At 43.5% G+C, this 16,766-nt stretch overlaps 1 protein-coding gene across 1 annotated transcript; it reads right to left on the reverse strand.

Moving 5' to 3' along the window:
- Positions 1–279: 279 nt before the first annotated feature.
- On the reverse strand, positions 280–15,807 carry LOC119229976 (arf-GAP with GTPase, ANK repeat and PH domain-containing protein 1-like). The gene is made up of 20 exons (XM_037490881.2): positions 15,244–15,807; positions 13,513–14,735; positions 9,502–9,560; positions 9,324–9,411; positions 9,036–9,121; positions 8,755–8,896; positions 8,525–8,659; positions 8,319–8,440; positions 7,962–8,123; positions 7,435–7,518; positions 7,125–7,229; positions 6,890–7,049; positions 6,381–6,509; positions 6,130–6,267; positions 5,942–6,001; positions 5,532–5,683; positions 4,706–4,796; positions 4,273–4,495; positions 3,818–4,121; positions 280–3,371 (listed from the first exon to the last, which is right to left on the reverse strand). The coding sequence occupies exons 2-20, from the start codon at positions 14,648–14,650 to the stop codon at positions 3,072–3,074; spliced, it is 3,678 nt and encodes a 1,225-aa protein (XP_037346778.2). The 5' UTR covers positions 14,651–14,735; positions 15,244–15,807; the 3' UTR covers positions 280–3,071.
- Positions 15,808–16,766: the final 959 nt, after the last annotated feature.

The raw sequence follows: 16,766 nt of genomic DNA on the forward strand, positions 1-16,766 counted from the left end.
AAGGTGTGCATTGTGTGCAGTCAACCGAACCCTGAACGAAAAGTGATGAATAACCAGTGTCTTGCATCTGTGATTTGGATCCGATCCAAAATGAGGCAGCTTCTTCTCTGGCACAAGCTTCAGCCTAAAAAACCAAGTTTTATTCAAACTATCCAAATGGTTGACAAACAAACCCAAAACATGACCTCCTCAGTGGAGGTAACAAGGAACAATATTGTTGCTGCTGATTTCTTTCACTTTGATGACCTATAAACCAAAATTCTGATTAAAAACATAACATTTTGGGCAAAAAACAACGACAGCTTTATTGTTTATCGGAGTGAACTGTTCCTTTATGATGTATGCAAACCATATACAGCAGGTAAAATAAGTATTGAACGCGTCAAGAGTTTTCCCTGTTAATGTATTTCACAGAGCTCTCCCAAGACCTTCATACCGATGGCATTGGTCACAGAAGGATTTCTAAACTTGTGAATGTTCCAGTGAGCACCTTTAAAGTCTTCAAAGGTGCTCACTGGAACATTCACACAGGACTGAAAATAATTGTCAGAAGAGTTGTCCGAGAGCCAAAGACGGCTTGTGAAAAGCTTCAGAAAGAACTCCTGTGCGCACTCTCACCCGGCAAGAGTACATTGTTGAAGAAAAAGCATGTTGAAGCTCGTTTAAAGTTTGCCTCACAACATTTAGACAAGCCTGTGAAATACTGGGGGGATATAGTCTGGTCAGATGAAGGCAAAAGTAAACTCTTTGGATGCCATAATACATCATTTTTGGAGGTCGATTGGTACTGCGCATCATCCGAAAAACACAAAACCAACAGTAAAGTTCGTATATGTGTGGGCATCACGGCACATTTTATCAGGATACTGCACTGGCAGACTTCATATAATTGAAGGAAGACATTCTCGAGGGTGAACATCTCAGCAAGATAATGATCCCAAACACACAGCCAAGGAAACTCGCACCTGGTTTCAGAGAAAGAAAAATAAAGCTGCTGATGGCCGAGCCAATCATTTCACTTCAATCCAATAAGAAATCAATAGAGGAAAAAAAGAAGACTGTTTGTGTGGAAGAATGGGCAAAGATCACAGCGCAATGCACAGTTTCTCCCCACAGGAGGCTTCTGGTCATTACCCACCACGCTTATGTAGCAAGAATCAAATGTTTGAATTATTTGGGTTGTTATCTGGTGAAAGCTTTACGTCAATTGCACCTTAGGGCAGATATTTACTGAGAAAATTGATGACGTGTTCACTACTTATTTTACTCGCTGTATTGGTTGATATTTCAATGTGGTTCCTGAACATGGACATCTATACATTTCATCAATTTAAAAACATTGCCACATATGTCACTTTTGTGTCTTGATGCGTTTTTGCCCACAACAATCAGGTTATTATTGTGAATGGATGAAACTGATTCTCCACCGTGGTATTATGGTACCGAAAAAGGTTTACGACCTCGACCTAGAAAAAAAGGTATTGAGTCGCAGCCAGTGAGTGACGGTTTGATAAAGAAGATCTGATGCTCAGATCCTAAATCGAGTGTCAAAGTGTCGGCCGCCCGCCTCACCCGTCCAGAAAACACCTCGACACGGACTCAATGCAGCATACAGGTGATGCAACTCTACTGCATTAAGTTGCCGCCTGCTGGAGCTTCCCTCCCCCTCATTACCGGCTGCTGATAATAATGAACAGATAATAAAAAATTCAGCTCGCCTTTTTTGCTTTACGGAAAAATTCACAACTTAGTACAGAAACACCACAGCTTGGGCGTAGCCTTAGTGTATTATAGTGAATGCTCCATGAATCATTGCATGAGTAAAAAAATACAAATGGAGAGCGATGCTTACATCAAAGACATGTACACTCAGCCGAGTCTTCAGATTAACACAAAAATACATACAGTACTGCAAGAGGGTTGGTTTTTATGCCTTTTTTAACATACTAGATTGGCCAACATTCCTCTATTACATGTTGATTTCCATCGACTATAATCGATATAAATATAATCATAGTCATTCAAAGGCCCAGTTTTATAGATCAGAACCTTTGCAGAGTTGTAATCTATTAAAATGTACTTTCTATTAGTCACAACAGGAATACTATTAGTTAAATAAAAAATAAAACACCCTGACAGTCCACCAAAACTGTATCAGCCTGGAAAACCGAAACCCTCTGGTTTTGTATACATTCAATCAAAATCAAGGCATTTACACATCTAGTATTACACTCGCCCTGATGATGAGCTGCGTCATGATGAATGTCACACACATTGATACAAATGACATAACATAGAAATCTCAGTCTTGGATGGCAAAGCGTTAATCCACTGCTTGTTGAAGGAAAACCAAACCAAGATGCTGTACAGGAAATATCTGAAGAGCCACGAGTAACCGTTTTATACACAGAACCAACTGTACAAATCGTACAATAGTAATCTCAAAAATGGAGCTTTCAATCTTTCAGAATTATAATATCTTTATCGATGCATTTCTATACAGATCTTTTAAATTTCTTTAAAGAAGCTTCTTTTTTTTAGCCACTGTAAAGTCTGTTTTATTACATTATTAATGCAGTGGATGAGGCTGTGTTGAACAGAATATGCATTCGGAATTTAAAATGGTCATTTGTTGTCCATAAAGTTGCAATGTGTGGATGCATTTAGTGTTTAAATACATGTTTTTTTGAGGCCAAAGGTAAACTCTAATTGTTAACGGAGTGGAGAATCAAGTTGGCTGCATGATGACGTATGAATCGTACCAGCTGGTATACAGTGCAATACATTCCTATTGGATCCGAACACAGAGGATGTAATGTCACGTTATTTCCTCCCTGGACAGTTTCTCTTTTTGTTTTGGTTTGATCGTTCTGGGAGACTTAAAGTGTTGTTACCTGCGCTGTCAACAATGTGTGTTTTCATCCCTGATACACACACACACACACACACACACACACACACAAACAAACCCCCTTTTTAAAACCTCAGTAGTGCAACATCTGGCCACATGTTCAACAGTCCCGCGGGAGGTAGGGGACAGTATGAGCCACATATACCACAGCACATTTAGATTATGACACTGCTCTTCTAGAGGTGCTGTAACTCAAGCTGGCGCCGCCGCCACCGCCGCCGCTCTTGTGCGAAATCTTGAGGGTGGTGGCAACCGTCAGGCTCGGCGTCATGGCAACAGGGAAGCTCGGCGTGGCAGCGGCTGCAAAACCAACTGTGGTGGCGACGCAGAAGGAGGAGGCCGGTTCATTTGGGCACCCGTACTGGAGTAAGATGTCGACGCATTCCTGGCTGCCAGCGCTGCGAGCCAGAACCAGAGCTGTCTGCCCCTGAGCGTCCCGGTGACGAACGTCACAGCCATACTGGAGTGAATTTAGAAAAAAAGAAGATAAATTAGTAGATTCAATTAGGTAGTTTCTAAGTTATTAAGATGTTTTGTCACGTATAATTAATTGCAACTTGATCTGCGTCTTCCTAAAGTATCCAACAAAGTGTGACTCATTGAGCTTCATTGCCTTTCACACTTATAGATCACATTGAGTGGTCTGCTGAGTCATCACTTTTAAAGCTTTTTTGTTTTTTGTGAAATTACTTTTGTGAAGTTCTTCAAGGGTAACAATGATTATCTTGCCAGTTTTGAATGGCTCTACATAATATTTTACACTCTGAAGACTTTTAAAATCATTTCACGTTGGCGTAATGGCTCCTTGACTGCTACACTATCTCGCTCAATCAGCATTGCACTGGAAATCCGACGATCAACCCTAGATCTTATTGCTTCCTATGATCGAGAGGGAGGGAAACGCACCCAAACGAGAAGCTGCGTCATCACCACATCAGCTTGCTGACAGGCAGCGTGCAGGGCAGAGCCAGGCATTCGCAGCGCCACGAGCGACCTGCAGGAGAGCGCCAGGCTGAGAGGGGCGTTAATGTCCTCCTTAGTGCAATGGGCCAAAAGGAGCAGCATCCTTGGGAGGTTGTGCTCCATCACAGCCAAAAGAAGACGGCCAGAAAGGGTGATGTCTGGGCCCTCGCCAGGAGAGGGAGGGGGCAACGGCGCCACAAAGAGTTTCTGCTCATATTTGGCTCTGATCCACAACTCCCGTTCCTCACTGAACAAGCAAAGGGAGAAAGAAAATACGACCATTACGCAGTTTTAGCCCCGTCTCCTCTTCAGTAACGACTGACAAATAACATAAGTGTGGGGCTCATACCTAAACACTGTTCAACTCAAGCAGTACTCATCATGGTCATGGTCCTTACCGTGTAGCATCAGGTGCCGGCTTACGGCTGCCCAATGTACGAGCCTCCCATATGCTGTTGACCATGTGGTTGCCGATGGCACTGAGAACCAGCGTCAGCTCTCGCGGCAGATCATCGAGGTCTAGAGAGCGAACCCGCGACAGGTGGGTCCCCAAGTTCCTATGGATCCCTGAGCACTCGATGCATATGAGAGCCCCCAGGTTCAGACTGGCCCAGGTTGGATCTTGGAGGAGAAGGATACAGGCAGTCATTTGAAACTGAACTATATAGATATGGATGACAGTATTCTACTATTTTAAATGTGGCATTCAATTGTCGTGCCACAGAAGTTGAGTAGTAAGGTTTTAAAGGTGCCCTCCTGAAACTCCGGCCCTTTAAATGAAACTGACACGATGTAGAAAGAGAAGAAAAGCCATTAATGTGGGTCACTAACTTGGAGCGTCACAGTCGACACAGAAGTTGTTGCCCTTTGCGTTGCGGATTGCCTGCAAAACCACTGCCTCGCTCTGGCTGTTCCTGCGGGCCTGCAGAAAACACAGTTCATCGTTAAAATGGAGAAACACCGGCAAACGAAAGAAAATAATTATTCAGAAACATAGTAATAAATTATATTTTTTAATGTCAAAACAAGTTCAGCACCAAGAGGTACTCCCAAATCAAGAACAGAAACCAGTGCAGCCTGCTAGAGGACAGCAATGTTAGTTTGTGCCACACGGTCATGGAGATGGGTTTTGGTAATAGCCAATCAAATTAGCTTCCCTCATCCCTTTTAAAAGTAGCACAGTATTCTAGGGCAGATCCTCCTGAGAGAAAGAAAATCCTTAGTCACTAGACTCAGGGTGCCCAATAAACAGCCCACAACCCGACACATGTACTTCCAAGTGCAGATTATATATATATATATATGTATGTTTTTTATGTAACATAACAAATATTTTTAACAGCTGAGCCCTTCTATTCTGCGTGTGTGCTCTGCCAATAAAAGCTTAAAGAATTATTCTGTAGACTTGCAATAAAAGCTCATCTGATGAGATGGAAAGACACAATTTCATGCTAAATGGGTAGCAGTATTGCCCCACAGCCCCCGATTTGCATATACACAACCTCAAGTGTTTGACTCTGTCCTCCTTGATGCGAGCAGGAACATTTGAGGCCAAATAATACAAATAGAAATATACCAGCTGCATTTTCACCACTGCATGAAACACAAGACTGCGCATTTGCCCACAAAATGATTGCTGCCTTTTGTTCATTCTTGCCTTATTTTTGCTGCTCTCACACAGCTGCAGGCTGGCCAGGATCTGGCTCTCCACGGCTTGGACCCAGGAGTCCCTCTCCTCCACACTCTGGGCTTCAAAGTGCCACGTCTGGCCAGTGCTCGACACGATGAGGAAGTCAAAGTTATCCTCATCTGTCACACAAAAGTAGATATATCATCAATATCATGTTAAAATGATAAACTACAAAGATGTGTTGCATTCATCACAACAGTTTAGCCTCCATCTCTGACCGCAGTTTAGCAAGTTAGTGAAGTTCTCAAAAGGTACTTGTAGATAAAATGATTCAGCTTGATAGGATATAACACCCCTCCCTAAAGTTACAGCAGCACAAGAAGACAAACAGACATTTGTAGAAGCTCAGAGTTAGAAAGACGACAGATCGACATTACCTGTCTTGCTTACGTTTCTTAAGCTACCAAAGCTTTTAAGTTTCCACATTTTGCGCTTAGCTGTACAGGAACAGAAAAATACAGAAAAAAGTCAAAGAGTGAGAGAGAGGGAAATACATGTTATAAGGTGACTATTTATTGAATATAATGTAATTATTATTATGAGTAGAAAAGTTCATTTGCTTTACCATCTGCTTGGCCAATGGTTGCATCTCCTTTCTGGTTCATGCTTTTCTTTCTGCGATGTTTCTTCCTGTCCGTCAGCGGGGAGGAGGAACCTACGTCTTTGGTGGAGGATGAGCTGGACACGCCCTCAACTGCAGAGTCTGCCAATCACATCACAGAGAAAACACGCCAAATGTATTGCATGTTTTTGCATGTACAAAACTTGCATGTTGGTGCAGCTGAACATGGGCAGAGACGAGGGTCCATAACTGACCGACACTTTGAGCGTGGTTAGAGAGAGTCGAGGGACATCGCTGCACGCCTCTGTTGCCCCTCAGGAACAGTGCACCACCCAGCCCTTCCATTTCCTCCACTTGCAGGAGGTTGCTGGCACTTACAGGGACTGAAGACACGACAGCAAGCATGCACTCCATTATGAAGTGATCTACATCAACATCAAATGTAAAGCAGAGCTACTGAAACGAAAATTGAAAGTACTGATTATGTGTGAGCTCCAGACAAAGAGAAAAGATACAGGGTACTAGAGCTCTGAACTCATTTTTTTCTCTTTAGTGTCATTAGGCACTACGTTTCACTAAACTCACATCAAACTCCACAAAGAAAAGGAGCAGTTTGGAGAGTCATTCCAGGGCATTGCCCTTTGTATAAGCAAGATACTATTTTCTGCTTATGCACATTAACTGATGATTTTGTTTGGATTTGGATTTTTTGGAGGGGGCGGGGGGGAATTTAAAAATGTATGGTATTTGTTAACTCTTTGACCTGGGCTGACCCCCTCGGGTCCCGGCACATCTTTGACGCGCCCATTGAGTCCGACTGGAAGGCCGTAGGCGGGTACAGCACGAGGTGGTCGCTTTCCTGGCACCTTCACCGTCACCCGCAGCAGGTCCATCTCCTTCCCAGGTGCATTCAGCATGTAGTCCTGCCAAGCCATCAACCACCATGAGGTCAGGGATGACCTTCCGTACCATGACGCAGTTCTTACACACTAACTCACGTTGACGCTGGAGTGGTAGGACAGAATGCCGTCGTTGGACAGTGTGACATACTTCTTCTTCCACTCTTTGTTGAGCGAGTGCCCGCTGCGCTTTAGCAAGATGCCCTGGTGGAGGTGACAAAACTGAATGATGAGAATTTCTCTCCAAATATCTTCATGTCACACATCACGACAGCATGATGACTGCACCCGACAAAGAACACACACTATTCTATTCATAAGGCCGATTTGGCAGATGAGAAGACTTCGTCACTCCCAAAGATGAAACTGCTTTCACACATTTGATTTGAAGCGTAAATCAGTGTCCTGCCTGTTTGATGGGAATGAAGCGTCCACTGCCCAGGTCTCCCATACAGTCTGCACTCCTTCTGTTGGAGTCACTGCCTCTGCGACCCTGAAAAGAACACAACAACCATTGAACATCATCAGAGGCCAGAATGGGCTCATTGGTTGACCAATATCATTTAGACATCAATAATTAGGAAGGTTGTCCTTCAAAGTTGTTCTGCATGTCACTTGAAACCAGAAAATGTTAACATCTGAGTTCCTACTGACTTCAACAGCTGGATGTTAAATGTAAGGGATGGCTATAGAAAGATGTTGAGTATCAGCCACTCAGCCTTATCCAGGCTGTGGCATCACTATTTTTATATGAACCATTGATCAAATAAGCCCTAATAATGTGAATATAATCTCACCAAGATTTAAAGCAATAGACTGATTAACAAAACAAAAAATCAAATGACCACAGACTTTAAATTCCCTCACCGTTCAACCAACATTGATCAAAAGTTTGTGTGAATATTCTTTATGGCCCGTAACAAACAGTGAATTTACCGCAAATCTGGAGGTGCGTCTCCGGGTGGCACTGCGGACTGACCCGGGAGTGGCACTGTCTTGCTTTTCCCCTCTCACTGTTTTGCCGATTTCTTTATGACTGATCACAGGAGTGGAAGGAAGTGATGAAGAGTAATCACTGCTCTGACCACCGTTACTGGCCTAAGGAGAGAAAAGAGCCAGAGTGAAAAGGGTTGGGGATGAAGAACAGACGAATGCCCATGAAAAGGGAAATCATTTGTTACAACAGACAACAAGACTAACATATGCAATAAAACACAAGACATACATCTAAAAGGTATAACTTTGCACTATTCTTTCAGACAGCTGGTAACAGATGGACTTTAACAGAGTTACCTGTCCTGGAAAGACCCCCGAAACCGGGGTGGAGCCCCCAGAGTGACTGGGGGAGTTTGGGAGAGATTTACAGGAAGCCAGAAGAGCAGCCTGCTTCTTTGCAGCCATTATCTTTTGGGCAGCTGTGGAACAAAAAGTCTTAGTTGAAAAATGTACACATAGCCATTATATATATATGTGCATCTTATGCATGTTTGTAAACACACCGTCAGTGAAGACTCGGTTCACATTGAGCCCGTACGTTGCACAGGTCTCATAATATGTGCAGCGACGCACATCTGAGCAGAGCTGTCTGGCCCTGGCGTCATCTATTACTCTGGGGTTGGAGCTGCTGATTTTATCTAAAAGAATTTTAAAAAAAGAGTAAAAATCACAAATATGAGCTCATCTCGGCAAACACCGGAATAAGAGCACTTTTTGGGTGCAAGTGCCTCACCCTGAGTACCCACTACTACAAAAGGTATCTCGGAAACGGGCCGGTGGGCGGCCAGTTGGTGGTAGATTCTGTAAACTTCTTGGAAGCTGGCCTCATTTTCCAAACTGAAGACCAAGATGACTGCATCCAACCAATTTGCAAGCTAAACAGAAGGGAGGAGCAGAAGTATGACAGTGGAATAATAACAGGAGCAGGCTGACAGTTAAGACTAGATTTAATGAAGTTGAACTAATTAGTTGTAGGGTTAGGGTTAGGGTTACATCAACGAATGACAAACCCACCTGAGCACCTGGGAGTTCTGTCTCCTCTCTGATCATCAACAGGTGGCTCTGTCCATCAACTAGGACGTCCTTAATGTATTGGCGCCCTGCAAATACACAAAAGAATGACACACTTTGACTTGGCTAAAATTTGTCGTCTCACGCCATGAAAAGCCAACGCATAAGTAATAACATGGATCGTCAAAATCAGATGCATTAATGTTATTAAGCTCAATTGTCATTTGTCTACTGACATCGTGCTACGACAACACAGACAGAAGGTTTTAGATGATGACGTCTGAAACCAACCCTCAGCATTCTCCAGCTGCAGGTAACTTCCTGTCAAGTGTCTGTGGACCAGAGCGGACTTCCCACTGCACAGACCTCCCAAAACACCCTTGGAGAGCACAAACACACAAGTGAGATAATATATGAACTCATAATCAGATCTAACAGCAGTTTGTGAAAGCTATGCCCTGATGCTTACCAAGTGAAGCTCTTGGACAGTTTGGTTCATGGTCCATTCTTGACTGTTGGTGCATGCAGCTGGAGACAGAAAATCACATCCAAAAAGGAGCAGAGGGAAAACATTAATAATAGAAAGTAAAACATGTTTGTGTTGCTTACTGTAAAAGAAGAAATGGGGTATTTTCTGCAAAGCTGAGCCCTTTAAGTCTGTGTCTTAAGCTGGGCTGAAAAGTCTAACAAGGCTAAACATGGCACCCTTTTGTGCTAAGCTAAGTTAAGCAAGACCTAGATCTCGTTCTGAACAGAGAAGACATGCTGGTCTCCTTTTCTAACTCATTTTGAAATGAGAAAAATAGGTATATTTAGAGTTCTTATTGAATACTGGCCCGTTTTTGGCCTGACTCCCTGTGGACACAGCACACAGGGGAAGAGTCAGAGTCCAAGCCTCCCCACCAGGCTGAAGCTCCCACACAGTCACAGCTTGAGCACCCAGAAAGTTAAATCAAGTGTACGAATGTACTGGATGCTGGATATTTACACCAGCGTTGTTAAACATGCCACTGTTTTTGCCTCGTATCATGGTTACCCTGCAAAACCCCTCCCAACAAGACATGCATTCTTCTACTCATCACTCAATGTATTGATCCTTTAAAATAGAATTCCGCCAGCTGTGGGGAGATAATTCATCTTGTTCCTAGTGAAGTAAGACACATTTCCATGAGTGTTATAAAAGTTAGTGTCAACTATAGCACAACACAGTATGCCACTTTGTGCTCTGTGAGTACTGATTCAAAAATACATTTGAAAAGATCTGATTGCCAGCAGAGTGAAGTACTAATATAAATGTATGGATACGGGGGGGTTTTACTCAAGTGTTCATTTTTATTGTCGGCCATGGAGTCCTGATGCAAGAGCAGCAATCTGCCTCATTCTTCAGGGAGGACTCAGATGCCGAGTTCAAACAAAAAGGAAACTGTAATAGTCAAAAAAGAAACTCAAAATCCCCAAAATCCAGGAAGGCAAGGAGGGGGCAAAAACATAGAGACAAGGACTGCAAACAACAACATACACAAGATATCTACGTGGCACAGCGTGGCGTGGCATGGCATGGCATGGCATGGCGACATGACGAGACACCCAAAGGAAGTGAAGTTACCCCAGGGACACAAGAGACATGAAACTACAAAATAAAACAATGACAATCCTGTACGGGTACGTTACATTGAGTTGAATTTATTTATATATAGTATTCCGTAAAAAAGACACTGCATAGAGAAAGTAAAGCTATTACTGGTGATTCTTACTTGTGAGAAGAATACGTCTCTAGGGCAAAATTTGGCACAGAATGACTGGTTAAGATTGATGTATTTATACTTCAAGGACCAAAAACGTTATGTTCAAATTTATTTTCTATGAGATAAAAATGAAATGTCTCTTTTAGCAATGATGGAAGATAACTGCTGTTGCATAAGGCGTCAGTATCTCCAGAGATTAGTGTTCTCATTCCTCTGTCAGTTCAGACCGCCTTTGATTTGCATCAGAAGATGACTAAACACGATCCTTATTAACTTTGATATAAAACAACCCCGTGAAGACAAAATATATCAGTTAAACTGGGGAAGTGATATATTTTCTCTGCCTGTAAAGACCAAATGCATCACATTTCATCATATCAGAACTTTTACACCATTAAGATGAGCTATTACCAATCATAAAACAAATTCAGACGGTGCTGTGTTTATGTTTGTTTTCTCATAGTGATCGAGTGTTAAAAACCAAAACCTACATGATGTTAAATAGTCTATGACATTACGGCTTAATAAATCCACTTTATTTCTTAACTGTGATCATAATGATCCACCAGCTGTGCAGGTTTGTTGAAGGAATAAGACAACAAATAAACGCTGGTGTTCAAAGAAGAAAACTCTTATTTAATATCTTTAAGGAATTTATGTAAAACACTTTCCACTATAAAGACTGACAACGCACCGACACACACGTACACGCACCCTTACATATACACGCATGCAGATAGACACAGACATGTGGCCGAACTGCTGACATCCTGTACACACACACTGTGTAACTCAATGCAGAAACCCTCATTAGCTGATACACACACACACACACACACACACACACGCGCGCGCTGTGGAGCCGCTGGGTCGTGCTGAGCTCGGGCGGAGCCACGTTGTTGGCCGTTCGTCCTCACTGGTGACACAGATTCTAACTTTAAACCACAGAGACTCTGCCTCATTCCTATCTTTGGGCAACCCCCACACCCACATAACCCCCCCCCCCCCCTTCCGTCGACAGCGTCACGCCACAGACCAAACAGCAACTCTCATGGCTTGCTGTTGCCATGGCAACTCCATTTTCCAGAAGCCTCCAGCCCCACTCTCTATACAATAAATGGTCTCTCTTGGATACAGCGACGTGTGTGACAGGCATAAAGACACGACACCCGTCTGTGCAGGTATGGTGCTAAAAATATATGCTTTGACAATGATGACCAATATCTTCTGAATTAATGTGAATAAATTCAGTTTTCATTCATATCATTGGAGCGCTGACGTAACATGCTGAAATGAAAAGTTCCACAAGACATGATGTTGAGAGCGCCGTTTGCAGACCCAAACATCGGCGAATGAACAGGCTCCATTTGAAGGTTGATTAACTCCACGCACACAACAGGAAGTAGCGGGTTCTCGCTCCCTCACTCCTCCGATGAACACAGCTCTGTGTATCCCCATCCTTAATTATTCATGTCCCACTTACTCATTGACAAATTATTCAGAGCTTACTCTGATACCACACTCTTTTCTTTAGAATGTATCAATAAAGATGAAAGATTCCTTTATTTCAAATATAGAGGTTTGAAGATTTCATGGTGTTTTCATGGTTTTAGAGTGAACTAATTTGAGTTTCAGGGTTTGAGGAATTCCCAAATACTGATATTTGAAGCATTGTGGGCATTAGTTTAAGTAAAGAAAACATTTTGACTTCTGTAGCTCGAGCATTTTGACCATTTCCACTCCACAAATATATAGTGACGTTATTCAATCTGTTGGGATTCTTTTAAAACTTTCTTTGCAACATTAATTAAGTTCAAATTCCCTTTGGAGGCAAGTTGAATTTGTAGTTTTATGTTTGTCATATTTTTATTCGGTCTTCATCGAGGACTTTGAATTTGACTAAGAATTTGATTGAGCTTCAGTCAAAAAAGATATTTTTTTTTATTGTAGATCCTGTGATCAATTACTCTCATCGCCATTTAAGGAATTGATTGATCTATTATATGTTAGAAAATGGTGGGAAAATGCCATGGTAATTTCCCAATGTGACTTGTTCAAGTAGCTCAACCCAATAGTGCAAATCCACAATACACTGACAACTATTACATTTAATAAAAATGCAGCAAATACTCACATTTATATTATATAAATATATTAATATATACTTTTATATAACTTTTCTTGAGACGAGATGTTATTTTGGTTTTAAACGCATTTAATCTTCTAATATAGTTCTTTTATGGTGCTGTGTCATATATGAAAAAGGAGCACATCATTATTATGATTATTATTAATACTGTTATAATTGAAAATAAACAGACATTGCTATTTATTTTAGTGCTACATCCAATTTGAAACTACGTTGATTGACTTTCGCCACTGTGTGAAGTTTTCAGCAACACTACCGAAATGTTTGAGTAAATGATTGAGTATCATTACTGAAACTTCTAGGGGGGACATTTGCTGTATTTAGGCTTGCTGCAGAGAGGGCATTATAAAAGACAATAAATATGTAACCACATACTATTGTCTTGTTAGTGGCTTGATTAAAGTCCAAATGAGGCTGATGGGGGAAGTAAAAACAACTCACAACCGTGAGTTTATTTGTCACCTGTTGTTCTGTTGCTATGCCATCAAGTGCCCTCTTTGTTATGGTTGCATTTTGATTGGGCCTTAATCGATACAAATAATTTGCATATCATGTTAACTCAAATGTATTGAACACCAAGCCTTACCTTCGTCCTCGCTGGAGCCCCTCTCCACAGCTGGATAGAGGGGCGGTGCGGTGCCGACGCTGGCTGGCACGCCTGTACTTTTGGTGAAAATGCCACTGATGAACTTGAGCACCTTTCTGTCGCGGGGGGGAGCGCGCTGGCCCTCCTTCCCCTTCTTCAGGTCATCTGACACCGTATGTAGGTCGCTGTTGTCCAGGGTACGGCTTGTGCCTTTTCTCTGAGGCCTGGACGCGTCGGTGGCAGGAGGTGCCGGCAAGGAAACGGAGACCGTCTTAAATCTCTCCCCCTGAGGGCTGTCCTTGGTCATTATGCCGGAAAATCCTCCGCTGAGGGGCGCTCCGGGGCGAATGAGCGTGCCTCTGCCGTCGCTGTCGGCCCAGGACGCCCTGTAAGGCCCCAGAGTTGTAGCTGCCATCGAGGGGGACTGGTCCCCGAAGCGGTTTTCCCTTCGATCCAAAGTCCTTGCAGAGTGATACAGGCTTGCGTTGGCCTCTCTCAGTTCCCTCCAGCATGCAGAGTTGCCTCCCGCGTGCGACCTCATCAGGACTTCGGGGCGCTGGCCGACTTGCGGCGGGATGGAAAACGGGAGGCTGCATCGTGATCGAATGTTCAGCTCGGCTCCATTTTCGCCCTTCAGGAACAGCACGGGGGGCTCTCTGTAGAGCTCCGTCTTGGGGCGCATGGCGTCAGAGCGAGGCCCCTCTCGGCGCACAGCCCCCTCGGAGGTAGTGCCTCCGTACACTTTGACCATTTGCCTTGCAGGTGGAGGCGCGAAAGAAGTGTCTTTACCAACTGACACAAAGTCTTTTTGGTGACCGTGGGTTTCTCTCCGTTCAGGCTTCCCCCAGGTCTCGCTGGGGCTGCCATACTTGACATAGTGCACCTGTTCCACTTCTTCTGCCGCCGGTGGGTTTTCTACTCTCCCCACTGCTATACATTCAGGTCCTTCATCCTTTTCAGGGGCATTGCTCACCTCCTCCTCCTCCTCCTCCTCCTCCTCCTTCCTAGGACTCCCTTCCCCCTCTGGAAGAGGCTCCCTCTGGTTCCCTGCTACATCCTCTGGCACGGCCTCAACCTTCACCAGAGTGAGGGAAATGAGGTAGGTGGTGCGTCTCTGTGTGTTGCTTGCCTTGCTCATTGGGACAGCGGACTTCAGCAAAGTGGCACCTGCTCTCTGACCAAGCCAGACCTGCACATCTCAAGTCATGGCAACCAGGACAGGACTGGAGCAGAGGAGAAAGAACATCGAAGATCAAACCCTGTGTGGATGATTATGTCTAATATCCGGTCTGTGCATAGTTTCCTTTCAGACATGTTTAATAAAGGGTTGATATAAGGAACGCTTTGAATTGCAAATTTCCAGTATGTTTTCACACTGCTGACCCAGTGGTGAAAGGAGTCTAGACTGTTATTTGAACGCCTCAGTTAATCCTCTTCAATGCACACAGATACTACGGGTCTCGTCCACTGATTCATTCACATTCCTCACTCCTCTTGGCTTTCCTTCTTAAACTCAGGTATTCACATCTGACTTGCAAACACACATAGGTAACTAGAGGAGACATATATTTTCACTGTGTTGATGTCTCAAGCTCAGATTTCAGACCGGAATTTTGCAACGGATTTACCAACATTTGCTTAATCCGTTTATTTACATGGGACTAAAATGATTACTGGCTAAACGATGCCACCTTATCAGAGTGCGTGTCTCGGCTTTCTCTCATAGCTTACCTTCATTTTTCCGAAGAATATCCATGACACAGTTTCTTGTATCTTTCGATTTGCTGAAAAAATTATCTTGCCATTAGATTACCACTCGTATCGACCGTCGCTGTCAAAAAAAGAGAATGGCTAAATCTGATCAGTCCTTGAACAAAAAAAAAACAGGTGAGCAGGAACAGGCTGCAAAAAACATCAAAATGAAATCATTCACTTGTCATGGAGCGTCAGGCAGCCGGAGCCTCCATTCGACAATGTCATGCATAAAATGATTCATGCACGGTGTGAGGGTCACTGGGAGATGCTGAAAAACATCTGTTGTTATGTTTCCAGAATGAAAAAAAAGAAGGAGATGAAGCAGCCAGATTCACGCATCCCGAGTAACGCTTCCCTGTGCCCGTATCCCTCCTCTGGAGAGCAGCTACTCTCGGTCACCGCATCCTCTCCTCCGAGTGCCTCATCCAATTAGCAAGTCAATAAAATGTGTCTGTGAGGCAGAGGAAGCCCACCACAGCCCCTCCTCCTCTCTTTTTTTCCTCCCTCTTCTTCTCGCTGCCACAGAGCCTTGCAGCCCCCCCCCCCCCCCCCCTCCCTCCCTCCCTCCTCTCCTCACCCCCTGCTAGCCCACCGTTAGCCTGCCGCACGGCCAGCTACACACTGGATCCAGCTCCAGCAGCCTGGCTGTGGATGAGAGTCTTGCAGGTGGTCGCCTTTGCCAACGTGCGTCCGATATTTTTTTATACCGACGCAACAAAAGAAACACGGGAGAGAGAGAGAGAGAGAGAGAGAGAGAGAAAGAGAGAGAGAGAGAGAGGACAAAAAAAGGCTCAACTCGGCGCCTGCCAATGCATCTGCTGCGTCTCTAGCTCCGTCTCCTTCTCCTTCTCCAAAGCAATTTATGGGCAGCTCCGGCTCGCTCTCCCTGCATCACTGTCTGTCCCTTCTGAGTGAGGAAGTGGTTATGCTCAGGGTGAATCAGGATGTCTATGGATCATTGCAATTGGGAATATAATTGAGAAAGAGAATAAGACATTTGTGGAAGCAAAACTGATTTAATTAGTATATAATTGAATAAAATGGGCAGGAAATTAGAGATACTAATTTGCGTGTGCAAGTGATGATGCAGGAGAGTAAAGTACACAGAGGAGAGGAATGGTTAAAAACAAAAGGTCCTCTAAAAAATATTGCTCTTTTGAGTACACTCTCTTCCTTCTGCCCCTCTTCTCATTAACCTAAGAAATGGTGACCAAAACCAAGTTCATGCATGCTTTTTTCAGTCTTGAATATATATATATATAAACAGGAAGTAAGACAGAAAATACAACTAGTGACAAAATATATTTTGGAATAGAAATGTTTGTTTCATCATACATGAGAAATGTATGTAAGGAAATACTTTAAGTCTATTTAGCAAAGACACTTTAATAGTTTTGGCACCATACAGTTTACACATTTCAATTTATACAATTCTTTTTTTTTTTTAAATGATGCATTTTGGAGGAAGTGCCGGGGAAATTACAGGACAAGATTAATAC

The sequence above is a fragment of the Pungitius pungitius genome, chromosome 8 (assembly GCF_949316345.1).
Source record: "Pungitius pungitius chromosome 8, fPunPun2.1, whole genome shotgun sequence".
Lineage (NCBI taxonomy): Eukaryota > Metazoa > Chordata > Actinopteri > Perciformes > Gasterosteidae > Pungitius > Pungitius pungitius.